Source organism: Podarcis gaigeae (genome assembly GCF_964106915.1).
Source record: "Podarcis gaigeae genome assembly, chromosome: 1".
NCBI classification, from domain to species: Eukaryota; Metazoa; Chordata; class Lepidosauria; order Squamata; family Lacertidae; genus Podarcis; species Podarcis gaigeae.
The window spans coordinates 23,276,815-23,294,934 of NC_139678.1; the positions used below are offsets into that span (position 1 = coordinate 23,276,815).

The 18,120-nt window shown below is 38.0% G+C and overlaps 1 protein-coding gene and 1 long non-coding RNA gene across 4 annotated transcripts in view; one reads left to right on the forward strand and one right to left on the reverse strand.

Moving 5' to 3' along the window:
• Window positions 1-18,120, forward strand: part of RPS6KA5 (ribosomal protein S6 kinase A5) — a gene marked incomplete at its 3' end in the record, with an annotated part of 32,849 nt that overhangs the window by 3,766 nt on the left and 10,963 nt on the right. For 2 of the 3 annotated variants that reach the window (XM_083733340.1, XM_083733341.1), the window contains exons 2-11: window positions 2,065-2,136; window positions 2,860-3,078; window positions 7,223-7,338; window positions 9,313-9,420; window positions 10,115-10,198; window positions 10,648-10,751; window positions 11,738-11,888; window positions 13,407-13,568; window positions 16,526-16,651; window positions 17,304-17,437. In XM_083733340.1, coding sequence (XP_083589466.1) covers window positions 2,065-2,136; window positions 2,860-3,078; window positions 7,223-7,338; window positions 9,313-9,420; window positions 10,115-10,198; window positions 10,648-10,751; window positions 11,738-11,888; window positions 13,407-13,568; window positions 16,526-16,651; window positions 17,304-17,437 — 1,276 coding nt within the window. Of the gene's footprint in view, window positions 1-2,064; window positions 2,137-2,859; window positions 3,079-7,222; window positions 7,339-9,312; window positions 9,421-10,114; window positions 10,199-10,647; window positions 10,752-11,737; window positions 11,889-13,406; window positions 13,569-15,366; window positions 15,408-16,184; window positions 16,242-16,525; window positions 16,652-17,303; window positions 17,438-18,120 lie in introns of all 3 variants that reach the window. The other variant, XR_014562755.1, reaches the window with a different exon arrangement.
• LOC310844969 overlaps window positions 1-18,120 on the reverse strand; it is a 27,458-nt gene continuing 9,338 nt past the window's right edge. The window contains exons 2-3 of the long non-coding RNA XR_014564400.1: window positions 6,542-6,605; window positions 1-953 (exon numbers count right to left, since the gene is read on the reverse strand). This is a non-coding gene — a long non-coding RNA (uncharacterized lncRNA). The remainder of the gene's footprint in view (window positions 954-6,541; window positions 6,606-18,120) is intronic.

An 18,120-nucleotide genomic window follows, 5' to 3' on the forward strand; every position in this document is an offset into this window, starting at 1 on the left:
TCAGTTTTAAAATAACTGCCGCCATCTTAAACAATGTTTACTTTTATTGTTGTATTCTGCTGTATGTTGCCAAAGAGAACATAAAGTATCAAAATATACTATCTACTTAAGACGAGTTGACACCTGCTTTTCAGTTTTTAATTTCTACTTTATCTCCTTACTTTGTGACTGTTATTCATCCTGACAGATAAGCCAGCTAAATCAAGCAGAAATTGGAAGGAAACCATTGCAAAAACTCCCTGAATGTTTCTCTCTTTTTTGAAATGATTATTAATGCTTCCCTCAAAACGGCTGCTAGGGAGGGATTTGTTTATAGTGCTTCATTTTCTTTTTACTGCTTCTCTCTCCTTTATCCTGTGCTTGATTGCTGCCTAAAATCTTGCATAAAAGCACATTTTACAGTATGTCACTGATTACATTCTTGATGCATTAGTTCCAGCAAGAGTGTAGGCATCTTGTATAGCACTGTGGCACACCTTGAATTAAACATAGAATAAAGCCTTCTGGTTTTTCATAGATGCTAGGCTGCTGCTAATGGACATGATGTACTTCTGTAATGGCATACAGCTCATATTACTTTTAGTTTATTCATGCAAATGAATAAAATGGATAGGTTTAGCAAGTAGGGTTAACAATGCTTTGTTCATATTCATCCCAGCTACTTCAGGTATTGCCTCAAAATCACAATAATTTGTTATTCAAATAAATTGTTCTTTATGTTTTATTTTACATATATGAATATATGTAGCTATTGCAAGAAAGAATCACATCTAAGAAAAACATATCTTTTTCAATTCATCATGGGCATCCAGTTGTTGTTACAGTGGTTAGAAAAACATTGAAGTCTCATTTTGAAAGGCAAATAAACTTCACAGTCTTTCTTTTGTAGTGTTTCCTCAGATGTGGTAACTCTTCAGTTTTTCATGTGGTAACTGTTTCACACCAACCATTTCCTATGTAAAAATGTGATAAAACCACAGTGTTAGAACCTGACCACTTCAGAAATAAAGGTGAATTAGCTCTGTTATGATTTGTAATAAAGAGCCCCTGAAATCATGCCGGTTTTTCTCTCTGGACCTAGTTAGTTGCACATAGTTCCCATTTGAATCTCACTGATTTAAACTGAAATTAAATCTAACCAAATAGGTCTGGATGCAACCCATAATTTCTACAACATGTTAAAATGACCCATGTTTCATTTCCTTCATAAATTAAAACAGTCATTCAAATAGCAAACTTGGATACTGAGTGCCTGTCAGTTTAGTAATGACATGTGGCCACCCAAAAACTATTGTATACTCCCAAGTAGTGCTGGGTGTGTGTGTGTGTGCATTAACTTGTAAATTATGATAACAATGTTAAAAGAACAAAAAGGGTTATGAGCTTCCAGGGCCTATGGTGTGTTAGGGGGTTTCACTTGAGTGTTGCGGGGAATGGCTTGCTCAAACCCTTAAGTTGATTAGAATTTATAGGATGCATTTCACAGCCAATATCCCAGCTGCTAGTGCTGCTTCACCAAGTTGCCATGCCCTTGAAAAAAGGGGGAAGTGGATAGGAGGGACTAAGTTTATTTCACAGGCAAAATTCAATGCCTCTGAACTTGACCCTTTTCTCTTGAGGAAAGGAGAATAAAAGATGGGATGCAGAATGTGTGTGTAGGTTTTGAGAATGTCAGGAATCAGTGGTTTTCTCCAGCTCAAGTAATGTTCCATTATTAGTTCTGCATCTATAAAAGAGTTGGGAGGAGAGGCAGCAAACAAGAAGGGCTGGGAACTTTTGTTTTCCCACCTCATTCTACATCAGCAGCTTTTGACAGCAGCAGAACTTGTGAATGTTGTGATTTCTCAACATAAGCTAAGTTCTAATCTTATTTATTCATTTATAATACAAAATGGCTTCTAAACAGTTTTAATACAATGTGGTTTGGGGTCTAGACATCTAGTAGCTATTGTTGATAGCAGCTGACAGCAGCCTTGACCTGTTTGTTCCTTGTTTTGTGTTTGTTTGTTTGTGTGTTAGACAAAGCTAGTAATTTTACACTGAAATGTTTTTGTGTTTTCTTAGCAAACTTGACTGGTCATGTAGAGAAGGTGGGCATTGAGAACTTTGAACTGCTGAAAGTTCTTGGGACAGGAGGTAAGAATAGGTCCTCTTTGCTAATTAAATATGAAAATATTAAAGCAATTGTTAAGTTGGGTTTTTTTTAATTAAAAATATCTTCAGTTTAATGACTGCATACACAATATGTTAAATGTAAAGTGCTCTTGTTAGGGTTCCTGCGAGGGACCATTATCCTTTTCAGGATATCCTATTCTATTCACTTCCCCATACCCTGTTTTTTTCCCTCAGTAGCAGTAACAAGTAGGACTGCTTCTTTACCCTTCTACTAGAAGTGCTTCCAGACAAGCTCTCCTCCAAATTATACCATCTGTTCCCCCTTTTTTCTTCTCCCAGACTTACACTCAGTATTATATGGCTGCTGAGAATGCTGAATACTTATTGGGTTGTTTTCCACCGTAGGTTTTTTTTTGTTTGTTTTTTTAAAAAATGCTTCTGCAAACCTTGGGTATCCCCCATGTATTCTGACATCTCCCTTTTCTCATTTTTCCATTTCTATTATCACTTTCCATTCGAATTCAGTATTATTTCAGTCAACAAGGTATAGAAATGCCATTGAGTTCAGAGATTCCAATAATTATCTTTCTATGTGTATAGGGTTGGAATTACCTTGATTTAGGTACTTTGCTCAGTTGTGAAGATGGGAAAGTGATAGGAATTGAATACTATGGTATCCAATTACTCGTACAAATATCTGTTGTTTTTTTAGTATTTTATACTGTGCCATATGTTTGTTTTTAGCTTATGGGAAGGTGTTTCTAGTCAGGAAAATAAGTGGTCATGATGCTGGCAAGTTATATGCCATGAAGGTTTTGAAAAAAGCAACAATAATTCAAAAAGCCAAAACAACTGAACATACGAAGACTGAACGGCAGGTACTAGAACACATCCGACAGTCACCATTTTTGGTGACTTTGCATTATGCGTTTCAGACAGATGCAAAGCTTCATCTCATTTTGGGTAAGTTTTAATATAACAACGAAATATTTTCACTGAAACAAAAAAATAATAATCTAACATTAAAGTTCAGTGATTTCATGTTAAGAGTGCCAAGCTAGTCAATGGTAGAATATAATAAATATCCAAAGAGTTTACAAACTGAAGAATATGCTTTTAAAATTATTTGTTCTTATGGATCTATAAGGTTGTATTCAACATGCTCAAAGCAGACCAACTGAAATCAGTAGACAACTTTTGCAGTGATCTGAAAGCAAGTCACATTAGAAAATACAAACATTCATGCGTTGTGTGTTAGATCTCCTGATAATGTTACAGAGGAAGCAACCGGGGTTGTACTGAGAAGAAGACAGGGGGTGGAAGAGTAAGGGGTTGGCTTGTGGTTCTATGCTGGAATGGAACACAGTTACACTGGAGCACCTGAGATAAACCAACAAGCTGCTGGTTGTTAGCTTTAAGCCATTTATAAGTACCTTCTGACAAATCAGAAGGAGATGTATGTTGAAATTGTATTTATGCAGGCTACCAACTGTGTGGCAGCTTAGATAAGTTTTCTCCCTTCAGTGTTGACATGCCCCACTTCAGGTTCATGAATGTTAACACATCTAGACAAGACTATAAGCCTGCCCCCCGCCTCCCACCCTGCTTTTGAATATTTTCCTTTAATAACACAGCTTGTCAGTTTTGGTTTCCAGTTCACGGCTACAGATAGTTCAGTTGCATAACCCTTGTTCAAGCTTCTCTTACGCCTCTGAGAGACTTTGGGCTTGTCAGAGGCAAAGATGGATCTCTACAAGGTGGTTTTAATCAAAATGGGTATCCCTGAAGCGCTTCATGGCACCTCGGTGATCTAGACATTTTTTAAAAATGCTGCAGACAAGTGGCTATTTTCACTTTCAGCAGTTGGGATCCAGGGACAAGAGAGAGCAAATGCTAGAGTGAGGAGACTATGTAGAAGGAGAATTCCATTGTGAGTGACTAGTCTAGCTTGTAATTAGAGAGACTGTGCTTATCAGTGCTCTCAAACTCTAGTGCTTTGAGGGAGAGAATTTTGCAAAAGTGGAATTTATGTATCTAAAGATGTCAAGGTGAGAAGTCTGTTGTGACTGACAGGCCAAGTATATAATCCAGGGATTGGGCAACCAGCAGCCCATGAATCAGTCTTGGTCCATCAGGAAGTCAGATTTGGCCCATGAGGCTTGGACCCCTGTGTCAACTTGGGCAGCCTCTGAATTGGTACAAGCTGAATCAAGCTATTTTACAATCTTGTGGTTCATGCTCAGCCCTACTCTAAATTAACCTGTAGTTGAAACTCAATGGGCCAATTAGATTTTTGGTGCTTCCTGAAGGAGTTGTTGTTGTTGTTGTTTAGTCGTGTCCGACTCTTCGTGACCCCATGGACCAGAGAACGCCAGGCACCTCTGTCCTCCACTGCCTCCCGCAGTTTGGTCAAACTCATGCTGGTAACCTCGAAAACACTATCCAACCATCTCGTCCTCTGCCGTCCCCTTCTCCTTGTGCCCTCCATCTTTCCCAACATCAGGGTCTTCTCCAGGGAGTCTTCTCTTCTCATGAGGTGGCCAAAGTACTGGAGCCTCAGCTTCACAATCTGTCCTTCCAGTGAGCACTCAGGGTTGATTTCCTTCAGTATGGAGAGGTTTGATCTTCTTGCAGTCCATGGGACTCTCAAGAGTCTCCTCCAGCACCATAATTCAAAAGCATCAATTCTTCGGCGATCAGCCTTCTTTATGGTCCAGCTCTCACTTCCATACATCACTACTGGGAAAACCATAGCTTTAACTATACGAACCTTTGTTGGCAAGGTGATGTCTCTACTTCTCAAGATGCTGTCTAGGCTTGTCATTGCCCATCTCCCAAGAAGCAGGCGTCTTTTAATTTCGTGGCTGCTGTTACCATCTGCAGTGATCATTGAGCCCAAGAAAGTAAAATCTCTCACTACCTCCATTTCTTCCCCTTCTATTTGCCAGGAGGTGATGGGACCAGTGGCCATGATCTTCGTTTTTTTGATGTTGAGCTTCAGACCATATTTTGCGCTCTCCTCTTTCACCCTCATTAAAAGGTTCTTTAATTCCTCCTCACTTTCTGCCATCAAGTTTGTGTCATCTGCATATCTGAGGTTGTTGCTATTTCTTCCGGCAATCTTAATTCCGGCTAGGGATTCATCCAGCCCAGCCTTTCGCATGATGAATTCTGCATATAAGTTAAATAAGCAGGGAGACAAAATACAGCCTTGTCATACTCCTTTCCCAATTTTGAACCAATCAGTTGTTCCATATCCAGTTCTAACTGTAGCTTCTTGTCCCACATAGAGATTTCTCAGGAGACAGATGAGGTGATCTGGCACTCCCATTTCTTTAAGAACTTGCCATAGTTTGCCATGGTCGACACAGTCAAAGGCTTTTGCATAGTCAATGAAGCAGAAGTAGATGTCTTTCTGGAACTCTCTAGCTTTCTCCATAATCCAGCGCATGTTTGCAATTTGGTCTCTGGTTCCTCTGCCTCTTCTAAATCCAGCTTGCACTTCTGGAAGTTCTTGGTCCACATACTGCTTGAGCCTTCCTTGTAGAATTTTAAGCATAACCTTGCTAGCGTGTGAAATGAGTGCAATTGTGCGGTAGTTGGAGCATTCTTTGGCACTGCCCTTCTTTGGGATTGGGATGTGGACTGATCTTCTCCAATCTTCTGGCCACTGCTGAGTTTTCCAAACTTGCTGGCATATTGAGTGTAGCACCTTAACAGCATCATCTTTTAAAATTTTAAATAGTTCAGCTGGAATACCATCACTTCCACTGGCCTTGTTATTTGCAGTGCTTTCCAAGGCCCATTTGACTTCACTTTCCAGGATGTCAGGCTCAAGGTCAGCAACCACACTACCTGGGGTATACGAGACATCCATTTCTTTCTGGTATAATTCCTCTGTGTATTTTTGCCACCTCTTCTTGATGTCTTCTGCTTCTGTTAGGTCCTTTCCACTTTTGTCCTTTATTATGGAAATCTTTGTACGAAATGTTCCTTTCATATCTCCAATTTTCTTGAACAGATCTCTGGTTCTTCCCATTCTATTGCTTTCCTCTCCTTGCATTGCTCGTTTAAGAAGGTCTTCTTGTCTCTCCTTGCTATTCTTTGGAAATCTGCATTCAATTTCCTGTATCTTTCACCATCTCCCTTGCATTTTGCTTGCCTTCTCTCCCCCGCTATTTGTAAGGCCTCATTGGACAGCCACTTTGCTTTCTTGCATTTCCTTTTCATTGGGATGGTTTTCGTTGCTGCCTCCTGTATAATGTTACGAGCCCTTCAAATTCTCTAATTGTTTCTTTTCTGTTTTATGTTGCATCCAGAATTGCAACAGAGCATCTACATTAGTGAGATTTTGTTGCACATTCTGCTGAGCCTTTTCTCTTCTCACCCAACTACTCATGGTTTATTCATTTCTAGAAGTTCTTACCTCCTCCCAGCAATGAGATAGAAGTTAATGCAGAGACTTTCACACTGGTTGTGCATTCTCTGTTCTAAGGAAAAAGAGAGGTTCAAATTCTAAAACTTCAGTTCCTTCTGTCTTTGCATCAAGGGTAATTAAACACACACACAAACATGCACTCTGGAGGACAAGCTAATTAGAGGACTATTTAGATTAGCACTAGTGGAAAGAGGAAGTGATTAATGACACAAGCCAGCAGGAGGAGCTTTTAAAAAGAAGGAAAAAACAGTGATAAGGAACCCCTACTGTGTTTCTTTTTGGTCTGATCTGTGGTAGGGGAAAACTTCTTATGGTTGCTGAGAAAACAGACTGATTAGGCAAGGATGGCATAATCCCCACCCCTCTAAAACGTGAGTGAGTGAGGCATTGTCATCCCATGTTAAATGCCTGGAAGAATCCTTTGAGGGGAGAAATGGAACTCTGGGTCAAGCACCCTGGTGGAGTACATTTCTATTACAAATGGTTGTCTCAAAGCAGCTTTTCCTTGGGGTCTGTCAGAGTTTTCATGTAACGTGTAGTTGGGTTCTTAAAGGTCTGTTATTCTTACTGAGCAAAATTGAGCAATTTAGAACAGATGATACTGCTTTCTGTTGTGTGTTTTTTTAAAAAAATAAAGCTACATTAAATAATCAACTTCCTGTATCTTAGATTACATAAATGGAGGAGAACTTTTTACCCATCTTTCACAGAGAGAGAGATTTACTGAAGATGAGGTACGAATATACATTGGAGAGATTGTGTTAGCACTTGAACACCTGCACAAGGTAAAACTATGATTTGAACTTTTTGGAGAAATTCCATGTTTTTTGAAGTGCGAGAGAGGGGGAAAGAAGACTTGTGCTTTAAACTGTATAAACATTAGACATGACAAAATTCAGCACGCTGTTTGCAACAGCATGGGTGAAGAAGGCCTATTAAAAACCTGCCTATGGCCAGTTGTCTTTCTTTTTTTTGTTAATAGAATGTATATATTGTTTGATTATTTTTGAAAAAACAACCTCAAAGTGATTTACAGAAAGTTAACATTTAGTTTCCTCTAAGATGGGTTGCTGTGCCATGCACACCAGAGATTGTGTGTTAAAACAAACTGGCCTGTTTCAAAACAAGCCAACAGCACCACAAGGCAGGATCAGATGAAATTGCAATTAACTGCTAGTGAAATCCTTCTGGATACACAGGAGAAGGAGGCGTGAAAGAGTTTCTCTCCAGCTCGTTCCAGGTTGTGCATGTAGTTATGGATTATTCTTAAATGTGAACTAATATTAAGGTTCTTCCTATGTACAAAATACCTTCTTCACCTCCCACCACACAGCAAGTAGCGTGTTAAAAGCAGTAGCTAAATTACATGACAATGGGCCACTGGTAAATGCTATTTGTCTGTGGTTAATTATTGTTAGCTTCAAACAAGTCATCTTAAGGTTCTTAGACTGGCAGGTTGAAACTAACCATAAGTTTGAGATCAGGATGACATGGCCAGCTATAATTAACTGAAAGTAGAACCCAGATTCCTCCTCTTTGACCATGCAAGAAGAGGAAAGGGTTGAGAGAAGTATACAAGCCTGAGGATCACTGCAGTTTGTGCATATTGCACTAAACCATGTTTTAGTGTGAAGCATGAACCCAGGCAGTGTGTGCATGAAATGAGGCTCACCATATTTCCCCATAGCCATATTTTGCATTGTGTCATAATTTTGTTATGTGGGTCATTGACCTTAATAATCAATATTTGAGTCAATAACATAACGTAAGAGGAGCCTGCTGGATCAGACCAGTGGTCCATCTAGTCTAGCATCCTGTTCTCACAGTGGCCAACCAGATGTCTTTGGTAAGCAGGATCTCTAATCCAGTGGTTTAGAGATAAATGCATAAGCCTCAGGTTTGTGCACCCCACCACTGGCATGTCAGAGGATGTCAGAAGCATTTGCTTCCATTTTGTGTCTTGCGTCATTGTGTATAACCTGGGAGAAATTGTGATTAGTTTTAACTATAGATTATCAAAAGAAGCCAACTTCAAACTGGTTAATGATCCTGCTTTGTAACTGCAGTTCTAGATGCAGAGATAGCAACAAACAGTGGTTAATTGAAAAAGTTTTTCTTTCTAAATGAAGATATGTCATCATTTCTCAAATATTTACGCTATGCTTACTGCACATAGAAAAAGTCTTCTCTAGACTGCCCAGAAACCTCAGTTTCTGTTTTGACTTACCAATCATGCACATTTAATTTAGTTTGCTACTTTGATTTAATGTGGGTGTTGCTGGGCCAAAGCAGAGTGAATAAAAAATGACCAGCACTACAAAGAAGACAATATCGTCCAGTGTGTCATTTCCTTTATTCAATAAACTGTCATGCCTGCTAGTTGTAATAGGAGTATTTAGAGTATTTGATTTAATATTCAGAATTATTTCTAGAGGTAAGCAGCATAATATTGCTCTAAAATTAATAAAAAACAGGTTATCTTACAAGTATACAAAATACATTTCTCCGTTTGGTGTTCTATTTATATGTTATTAATTTAGTTGTAAATTAATGTCAGATCGGCACCATTTTTAAATATACATATATGAAGATGTATTCATAGGAAGCTTGATTTAAATCAGGCCACCCTGTGTAAATATAGAGCACAGATAGGTTTTTTAATGCTGATAACCACACCTCAGTATATTTAGCATTTTAATAATTATGAGCATGCTTTAATATGCTTACTAGTATATAATGAATTTAATTTCATTTTTCAGTTGGGAATTATATACCGTGATATAAAACTTGAGAATATTCTGCTTGATTCTGATGGTCATGTGGTACTGACTGACTTCGGCTTGAGTAAGGAGTTTGTTAGTGATGAAGTGAGTATCTGCATATGAAGTGTTTGAACAAGTGATTGTATAAATGAAGGCAGAACATAAACAAGTTGAAATATTAGCTCTCATTGAAATCATCACATATGCATTTGAGCACAGAATTTGCTTCATAAGATTGTTCTCCAATGGATCATATGTCTACAACATAGTTTGTAAGCCTACAACAAACCATGGTTTCACATTTGTTTCTGCAAGACAAACCAAGATTGGTCTGCTGGGTTCAAATACTTAGACAAGCTACACTTTGGCTAAATCATGGCTTAGTGTTATGTGCAAGCCAGGGATTGTCATTTTACTAGTAAATACCTACTTTATCATTTTTAAAAAAACAGAGTAATTGTTGATGGTTTGGCTCCACTTAGGCACCTGGTGTTTTCTTTTTGTGATGATAAATGACAGCAGGCGCTACTTTGGTAGATCAGAGAATGTAGGTTAATAAAAAATAAAAATCTTGATTCTTATATGAAAACCTGTGGCCTTCCAGATGTTGTTGGTCTTAATCACTCCTCAGCCTGCGTGATCAACTTATATTTATAATATATGAAGTAGCATCTATTCTCAGAGTTGTCAGTTTGGACCGATAATAGAGGTGCTAGGAACTGTTAGTCTTTTCTCTTATCCTCATTTTGTCTTGTGATTCTGATATCAGTTAGTGTGTTGTGTGCCTTCTTTTTTTCAGAATGAAAGAGCATATTCCTTCTGTGGAACTATAGAATATATGGCTCCAGATATTGTCAAAGGAGGGGAGACAGGTCATGATAAGGTATGATTTTCCTTAATAAAACATAGATGTTGCTGAGGGAAGGGAAATGTACCCCTTTGCTTGCGGCCACTCTTCCCTACTTATGAACTCACTGCCACCAGATAAAGGGAGAAATTATTTCTATAAGACTACCCCAGGATGAATTAAGTTTCACAAGTTAACCCTATAATCCACAAATGAACAGACAAGAACGATGGGCGATAGACAAAAAGATACGTAGTCCCATATAATATGCAACAATCCATAAAACAAGGTGCATCCAGTCAGTCCAGGACAGTAAAGCCCAGATCCTTCACATGAGTTATAATTCATTTCTATTTTATAAATTCATCTATCTTGATTTACCTCTAGCTGTGAAGATAGCTGTCTGGATAATTGTTATTTCTTAGAATAATTGCATTGGCTTAGTGTATTTTTCTGCTTTTATAATTTATATGATTATTTTATAGGCTGTTGATTGGTGGAGTCTAGGTGTTCTTATGTATGAATTATTAACTGGAGCATCACCTTTTACTGTTGATGGGGAGAGAAACTCACAAACTGAGATATCTAGGTAAGTTATAAAATTGGCTGCAAATTTTTAGATTTTTAAACTCCACTTTTAAATAAAATATTATTTTATATAGTCTACATTTGTTTAACAATTTGTGGAAACCAGAGTACAGTAAAAGATGTAGTGTACAAATACTACAGAACTTGACTGGATGTTGTCAGAGTACTTTATGTTGAGCTTTAGACTTGCAGCAGTGGCTCCATTTCACAGGTATAATATGCTTATTAAGATGGTCCACCCATGAATTCTTATGTCACTGATGGATTCCTGAATGCCCGTAGGAGCTTCTGTATTATATTGCTGATGATCCTGTGAATGTTCTAATTGATAATCTCCTTCTTGGTTGCAGGATAAAATATAATCCATTAAATAAGCACTGTGTAGATATATCCTTGCTACTTATTCAGAAATGATTTTTTAAATCATATTTAATTTTTTTCTGAAAGGTAGTAAAAAGTTGAATACTTATTTTGATTTAGGCATAAAATAAAAGAGAAGCAGTCTGCCAATGTTTTTTGAAATTAATAAATGCAATTTATTATCCCTGGAACCTCAGTATGCAGTGAGTTGCTAGTGCTGGTATTGATCCAAGCAGTGGGCTATGGCACAGATGGAGGTCAGGGCAAGCAAATGTAGAGACGCCGAGCAGGCTGTGACACTGAGGCCCATTGAAAGTGACCCCAGGTCCAATTATTGAGAAACACTACATTGATGGGTCATATTGATGCTTCCTAGATAAGGTTTATTGGCACAACCATTTCAAAGGGTCTTAGGTAGCAGGACTGGTACTAAAATCTGGGTAGCAAGAGTCTTTACTCTGACTGCTAGTGGCTCTCCATAAAGTTTTGGACTAGTCACTAGGTGGACCCAGCTGTCTTGACAAGCATATGACAGTTTGTACCACTTTATGACCACAATTCTACATACACTATTGCCATGTGGTGAACATTTCACTACCTTCTTGTGATTTTCTTCCTGTTCTTCAGGAGAATATTGAAAAGTGAACCTCCTTATCCCCAAGAAATGACTGCTCTAGCCAAAGATATAATTCAAGGTCTTCTGATGAAAGATCCCAAGAAAAGACTGGGCTGTGGTTCAAATGGTGCTGATGAAATAAAACAGCATCCCTTCTTCCAGGTGAAACAAAACTAGATATTGTCTGTTTTACATTTTTGCTTTGGAAACATGTTACTTTATGTCTAGAAATATGTCTGGCAGGCATTAGAGAAAGGACTGCTATACTACTTCCCCTTAGCTACGTGGTTCTCTGACATCACCCTCAGATCCACCTATATGTGCTTCTCTGTCTTTTGGGGGTATAGTCCTGAGCTGGGTTGCTGCCAGGTGTTTTAAATCCTCGTTCTTTTCTCTGCCACTACAGATACCAAGTACTTAAATAATTGCCATCTCTAGCATAGCTGGTCGTGTTGCCTGTGTGTATGATGCAGCAATTATATTGATAACAGAAGTAATAAAAAGGTTTACAATTATTCATTGCATAGAAGCATATGGTTTCAATTATGTGCATTCTTACATACTTGGGTCCATACAAACACTCCAACCCAATCTACCCTTCTAAATGGGCCTAAGGTAAATCTCAGCATTTATCCCAAACAATGACCAACAACAATGCTGATCCTACTGTATCTTACTAACCTTGCCGCAAGCTTCCAAACACACTCCCAAGCCAACTGCAGCTGTCTCCCACCAGTATTCAAATGCCCTTTCAAAACTCATATCCAACCATTACTCATTCTGAGCACACAAACCCCTGACCTTATTTTTACTATAGTTCACTTAATGTACTTACCTACAAATTTAACACAATACATAGTGTTACATATTAATTCCCCATAATTACTTTATTATTTATACAATATTATTTACATATAAGGGGTTTTTTTTGCGGTGGTACAAAAATGATGGAATGTGATCTCCAGGGAAAGCCTTGAAAGTCCTCCTCTTCCTGTGTTAAAAATAAATAAATATTGACACAACTGAAAGATTCTAAAGTACAAGCAAGGCTTGATTTATGTGCGTGACTGTGCACACGCATATCACGCTGAACCCAGAAGTGACCCGAAAACGTCACTAAAAGGAGTGAGGTGGGGGCAGAATGGGGTGTTTCAAATATGCACAATTTCACTTAAATGTGCGGTCCCTTGTAACATAACCCCCACGTAAATTGGGAGTTGCCTTTAAAAGATAATTAAAAAATTCACTCCCATACACACCTAGCTGGGAGTAAGTCCCATTAAAAACAGCAGGCCTTACTTGGGAATAGACATTAATAGGATTACAATGTAAGTCATAGTTAAGAAGGCTGAAGTAAAATAAGCAAAGATTGGAAGCACAATATGTTAGTTCTGAAGTTTGTGAACAAAGTGGAGAGCAAAGCCTTGGTTGCATCTTTTGTATTTCTGCTCAACCACATTTGCCCAAAGAACATACCTGAAGTCTTAGGCTGCAGTCCTATACACATTTACCTATACACATTAAGTCTCACTGAATATAATAAGACTTAATTCCTGAGTGGATGTCCATTGGATTGCACTGTAAGTCATTATTAAACTTCCCTGAGCAATTCTCTTTGTCAGTTGAAATGTTCATCTTTTGCTCTGCTTTCATTACCTTCTAAAATTACTTTCTGTTTAGAAACTGAATTGGAATGACTTGGCTGCCAAAATAGTGCCAGCTCCATTTAAACCAGTAATTCGTGATGAATTGGATGTTAGTAACTTTGCAGAGGAGTTTACAGAAATGGACCCAACATATTCTCCAGCAAGCACACCACAAGCTGCAGATAAGCTTTTCCAGGTAATTGCGTATATTATTATTATTATTATTATTATTAGGAACTCGTGCAGAGATAATTTCAGAATTAAATAAAATGTAGTGATTTTCTGAAGGTGATTAAAGTGAATGAAGTTTGCTAGAGATGTTTTGATACTAACATAAACAAATGGACTGAATAAAGTCTCATCATTATGCTTTCACTAGTGTGGGAAGGAATAGTCATGCTTGCATGACTATGTAACCCTTCCTAGGATCATTAGAAAAAGTGCAGACTTACTTGACAAGTAAAATTATAAAATAAAAAAATATGACCATCAGTTATATATCCCACACTGAAAAATATGGCTGTGTAGCACTATTTGAGATGCATTGAGTTAAGTTGGTGACTTGACAGTATGCAAAGAAAAGTAAAAATGGCAAGTAATGCTGTAGGTTGGCTGTAAAGCATCATTTATAAATCTGAGAGTCATCAGATCAAAATTGTTACTGATTTTGAAGGCAAAGGTATTAAATCTTGATTAGATAGTCAAAGATGATGATTAAGACTAATTTTGATTCCCTCCAGCCAACCCCCTGAGACACAGTGAGGAATTTGACATTGCTCTCTTATAGTTTTGACAGTGTAAGCATTTCTGCTTGCTAGGTGGAATGATCCCCCCTCCCCCCCATGCACCATTCTGGGGGTTCTCCCAACTCTCCAGAGTGGATTTGGGGAAGGAGTGGAGGGTGTGTGGGGGAGGAGGTAAGGGAAAGCTCTGTTGCACAGTGGGAGCCTTTGCACTGGCTTTCACTAGCATGACCGGTTAGTCGAATCTGGGCCCTGTTGCTTAACTCTGCTAGTGTACAAGGGCTAATCTAGAGCTCTGTGAACTGAAAAATGGGCAAAAAAAAGAAATGTAAGTAGTATATGTGCATCCATTCTTCTACTTGACAATAATACAAGAGAGCAAGGAAATATATTTGTTAGTCTTGCGCACTATAGAGTCAGAGCCTCTCAGGAAAGAGAAGATTTATGTTTGTTTCTTCAGGATCAGACCTTTTTCAATGAGCTGGATGGACTGTGGCATCTAAGTGAGGGGTACAGCAAAGTAAGAGAAGTAGGATGAGATATGTATCACAGAAAGCAATTTCAGCTGGTGTGGAAAGCAGAGCAGGCAGCAGACTGGGGACGCTGGGGAACCACAGAAAGGCTTTCAGGATAAGAAAGTGAAATAGAAACAGCCTGAGACTGTTGTCTGGGGGCTGTGCATGAGGCAGACTTAGGTACACAGTCAAAATCTGGGGAAAGTAGCAGAATTGAATAGTGACTGAAGTTTTAGAGGAGAAGGTAGCAGAAGAGTAGAGAGGCAAAACAAGCTTACCACTAAAACTAAATGGACCCATTCTAGCCCGGCCTCATGTAAGGTATTTGATTCAAGTCCGTCTGTGATTGATAATCCTTTGCCCTGGTTTGTGTGTTTAAAAATCCTTCGTGCAAAGTGTCCTCATCACCTTATCTACATAGGGGAAGTTCGAATGAATGAAACCGAAGAATTGTCACAAACTCTCCCTATATAGGAGGAGAAGAGCTTCAGTTGGTTCCCTGTCAGATGTCCATGTAGATGTTCTGGCTCATATTTTATTTCCCTTAAATAAGTCTGGCAATGGGACTCCTTATGTTGGACATTTTCAAATGTATGAAATGAGTCTAAATGTAAACTGTAATGGAAAAAAAATAAAAATATAAAGAAAGGAGCAGATCCTTCTTTTAAAATTGGAAGATTTGTATGCTACTTGCTCTTCTGATGAAAAAAAAAGAGGTGTTGCTATTATCTTACAGAACAGGTCCTTGGTAGTCCAAGAGGAAATACGAGATAACAGGTAGATATATTATTCTTATTAAATTAGCAGGGTCAGATGTATCCAAAGTGTTAACCACTCTTTTATGTTTTTTTTTAAAAAAAACCTTGATGAACACTATATAGTGCATTATTTTAGAGAGATACTTTAATAGTGTTCTTGGTAAGAGTATGGATAGGCACACATCAAAGATAGCTGAATTTTCCCCTAACAATTCCAAGGGAATTGAAAAGAAAATAACAATTGACGTACGAAGTTTCTTCAATGCAAAACCTAAAGATTTTACTCATAGCCAAATAAATCTTACTCAGTGATGTATTGGTTTCTTCCAGCTTAGTTCCAAAAACGTCAAAAATTGTGAAATTCATCCAGTGAATTTTTGCGTCCCAGTCTCATTTACATTGAGTTTTTCTTGAAATCTTACTTCTAAATGGTGGAGGTATAACAGAATTTTGTTCAGTTTTGTTTTTGTGGAACATGTTGGAACTCTTTACGAGAATATTTTCAAAATTAATGTCACTCCCAGTATAAGCAGGTTGAATATATGGAACACATGTAAGACATTAAACTATTTAAATACACACACACACGCGCGCGAATATAAAACCATGATTAAATTTGAGGAGCAATTAACTTTACAGTTTTTAAAAAAGCAGAAATAGAACATAAAAGAAAATTGGAACTAAGGAATAAATCATGGTAATTCCACTGAGATTTTAGAATATAACATTTGTGTTTACCAGATAAAAATCCATTTGCCCAGTCATAATGTAAGCTTGTTTGATACCTTAACTGTAGGTTTCTTGAGAAGCTAGCCAGTTTGACGTATCACCCTTTGTCACCAGTGAAAAAGCTGTGAGTCAGTTTTTTAGCATTCTTTTTTATTTTTTACAAACTGAGCTTTTAATTGATTTTTTTTTTTAATGGATCAGAAGATGGTTTAATTTCTTTCAGGCAGGCTTCCTCTTACGGTGATAAGAAGGTGCATAATTTCCTCGAATATAATGATTCTGGCTTATCTTGGATGCTGATTTTTTTTCTGTCTGAATTACGCTTACCCTAAATTATTGAAATTACAATTAAAATTTGATAGCTGGAAACTCTGGGCGTGATGGATATCTTTTATTTTTGTTCTTTAGGGATACTCTTTTGTTGCTCCTTCTATCTTATTCAAACGTAATGCAGCCACTATGGATCCTGTTCACTTCCTGACAGCAGTGGACCGACCTGGAATTACAAGTATTGCCAGGAGTGCTATGATGAAGGTAGCGTTAAAACTTAATATAGCAGTTTAATGTCCTAATTAAAAGATGTAACTCTCTTTTATAACGTATTTATAACTTGCATTGTTTTCTGATATTTTCAGTTTAAAATATTTTAAAAGAAAATATTTAATGATAGAATTCTTAGTGGCCTTTTAAATTTGTCTGTGTGGGGGTTGTTGTTTTTCTTGTTGTTATTATGTTGTGTATTTTAAGTTTTTATTATGCCGTAAGCCACCATGTGATCTATGGATGAAGAGCAGTACAGAAGTCTAAATAAACAAATAAATATTACATTACTTTGCTATTTCCCAAGGCAGGAAAAAGGACATACTGTGAACTTGCAATTAGTACAGGTGGTGATCTTTTTAGGCACATCCAACTGACGGGTGACCACTGATGCACTGGTCGTTTTGGACCTGGAAGAGGGAGGGATGGGGGCGGAATGGGCTTATGGGTGCTCCACCAACATTCGCGAAGGCCAGGAACGGAACCCCTGCACAAATTGGTTGCCGCCTGTGGTATTCTAATACAGCACAAAATATGTTTTGCTGTAATTAAAAATTCTCAAGTAACTTTGTTCTTTTTATTTTTTCTTTTATTCAGTAAAGATTACTAAATACAGCCAGTTTCCCTCTCCTGCTATCTCTTGCAGGACTCTTCGTTTTATCTTCACTATGAACTGGACCTGAAAGAAAGACCACTGGGAGAAGGAAGTTTTTCCATCTGTCGAAAATGCTTACACAAAAAAACTAGCCAAGAATATGCAGTAAAAATCATTAGTAAAAGGTTAAATGTTTTCTTCTTCTCATTTCTTACAAATTTGAATAATGAAAATAGCTTTTTTGTTGTTGTTTTACCTTAAAAAATGCCTCTGCTGCCCTTCAATATAGATATTCTCAGGGCCGCTTACTCAACAACATATTTTAAAAAGCATAAAATAATGGCAGTGGTTAAAGAATAATGGTTTAACAAATACAGTGGTGCCTCGCAAGACGAAAAGAATCCGTTCCGCGAGTCTCTTCGTCTTGCAGTTTTTTCATCTTGCGAAGCAAGCCCATTAGCGGCTTAGCGCTATTAGCGGCTTAGCGGGCTTAGCGGATCAGCTGATAAGCGGCTTAGCGGATCAGCTGATAAGTGGCTTAGAGGCTTGGGAAAGGGGGGGGGAGGAAAAAACCCCCGCAGGAACTCGCAAGACATTTTCGTCTTGCGAAGAAAGCCCATAGGAAATTCATTTTGCGAAGCACCTCCAAAACGGAAAACCCTTTCGTCTAGCGGGTTTTCCGTCTTGCGAGGCATTCGTCTTGCAGGGCACCACTGTAAAAATGCGGGGAAAGAAATAAGCTTTTGACTGACACTAAAAAGACAAGCAAACCATCAGCCAGATGAGCTTCCCTAGGGAGAATTTTTAATGATTGATTGATTGATTGATTGATTGATTCATTCATTCATTCATTCATTCATTCATATAC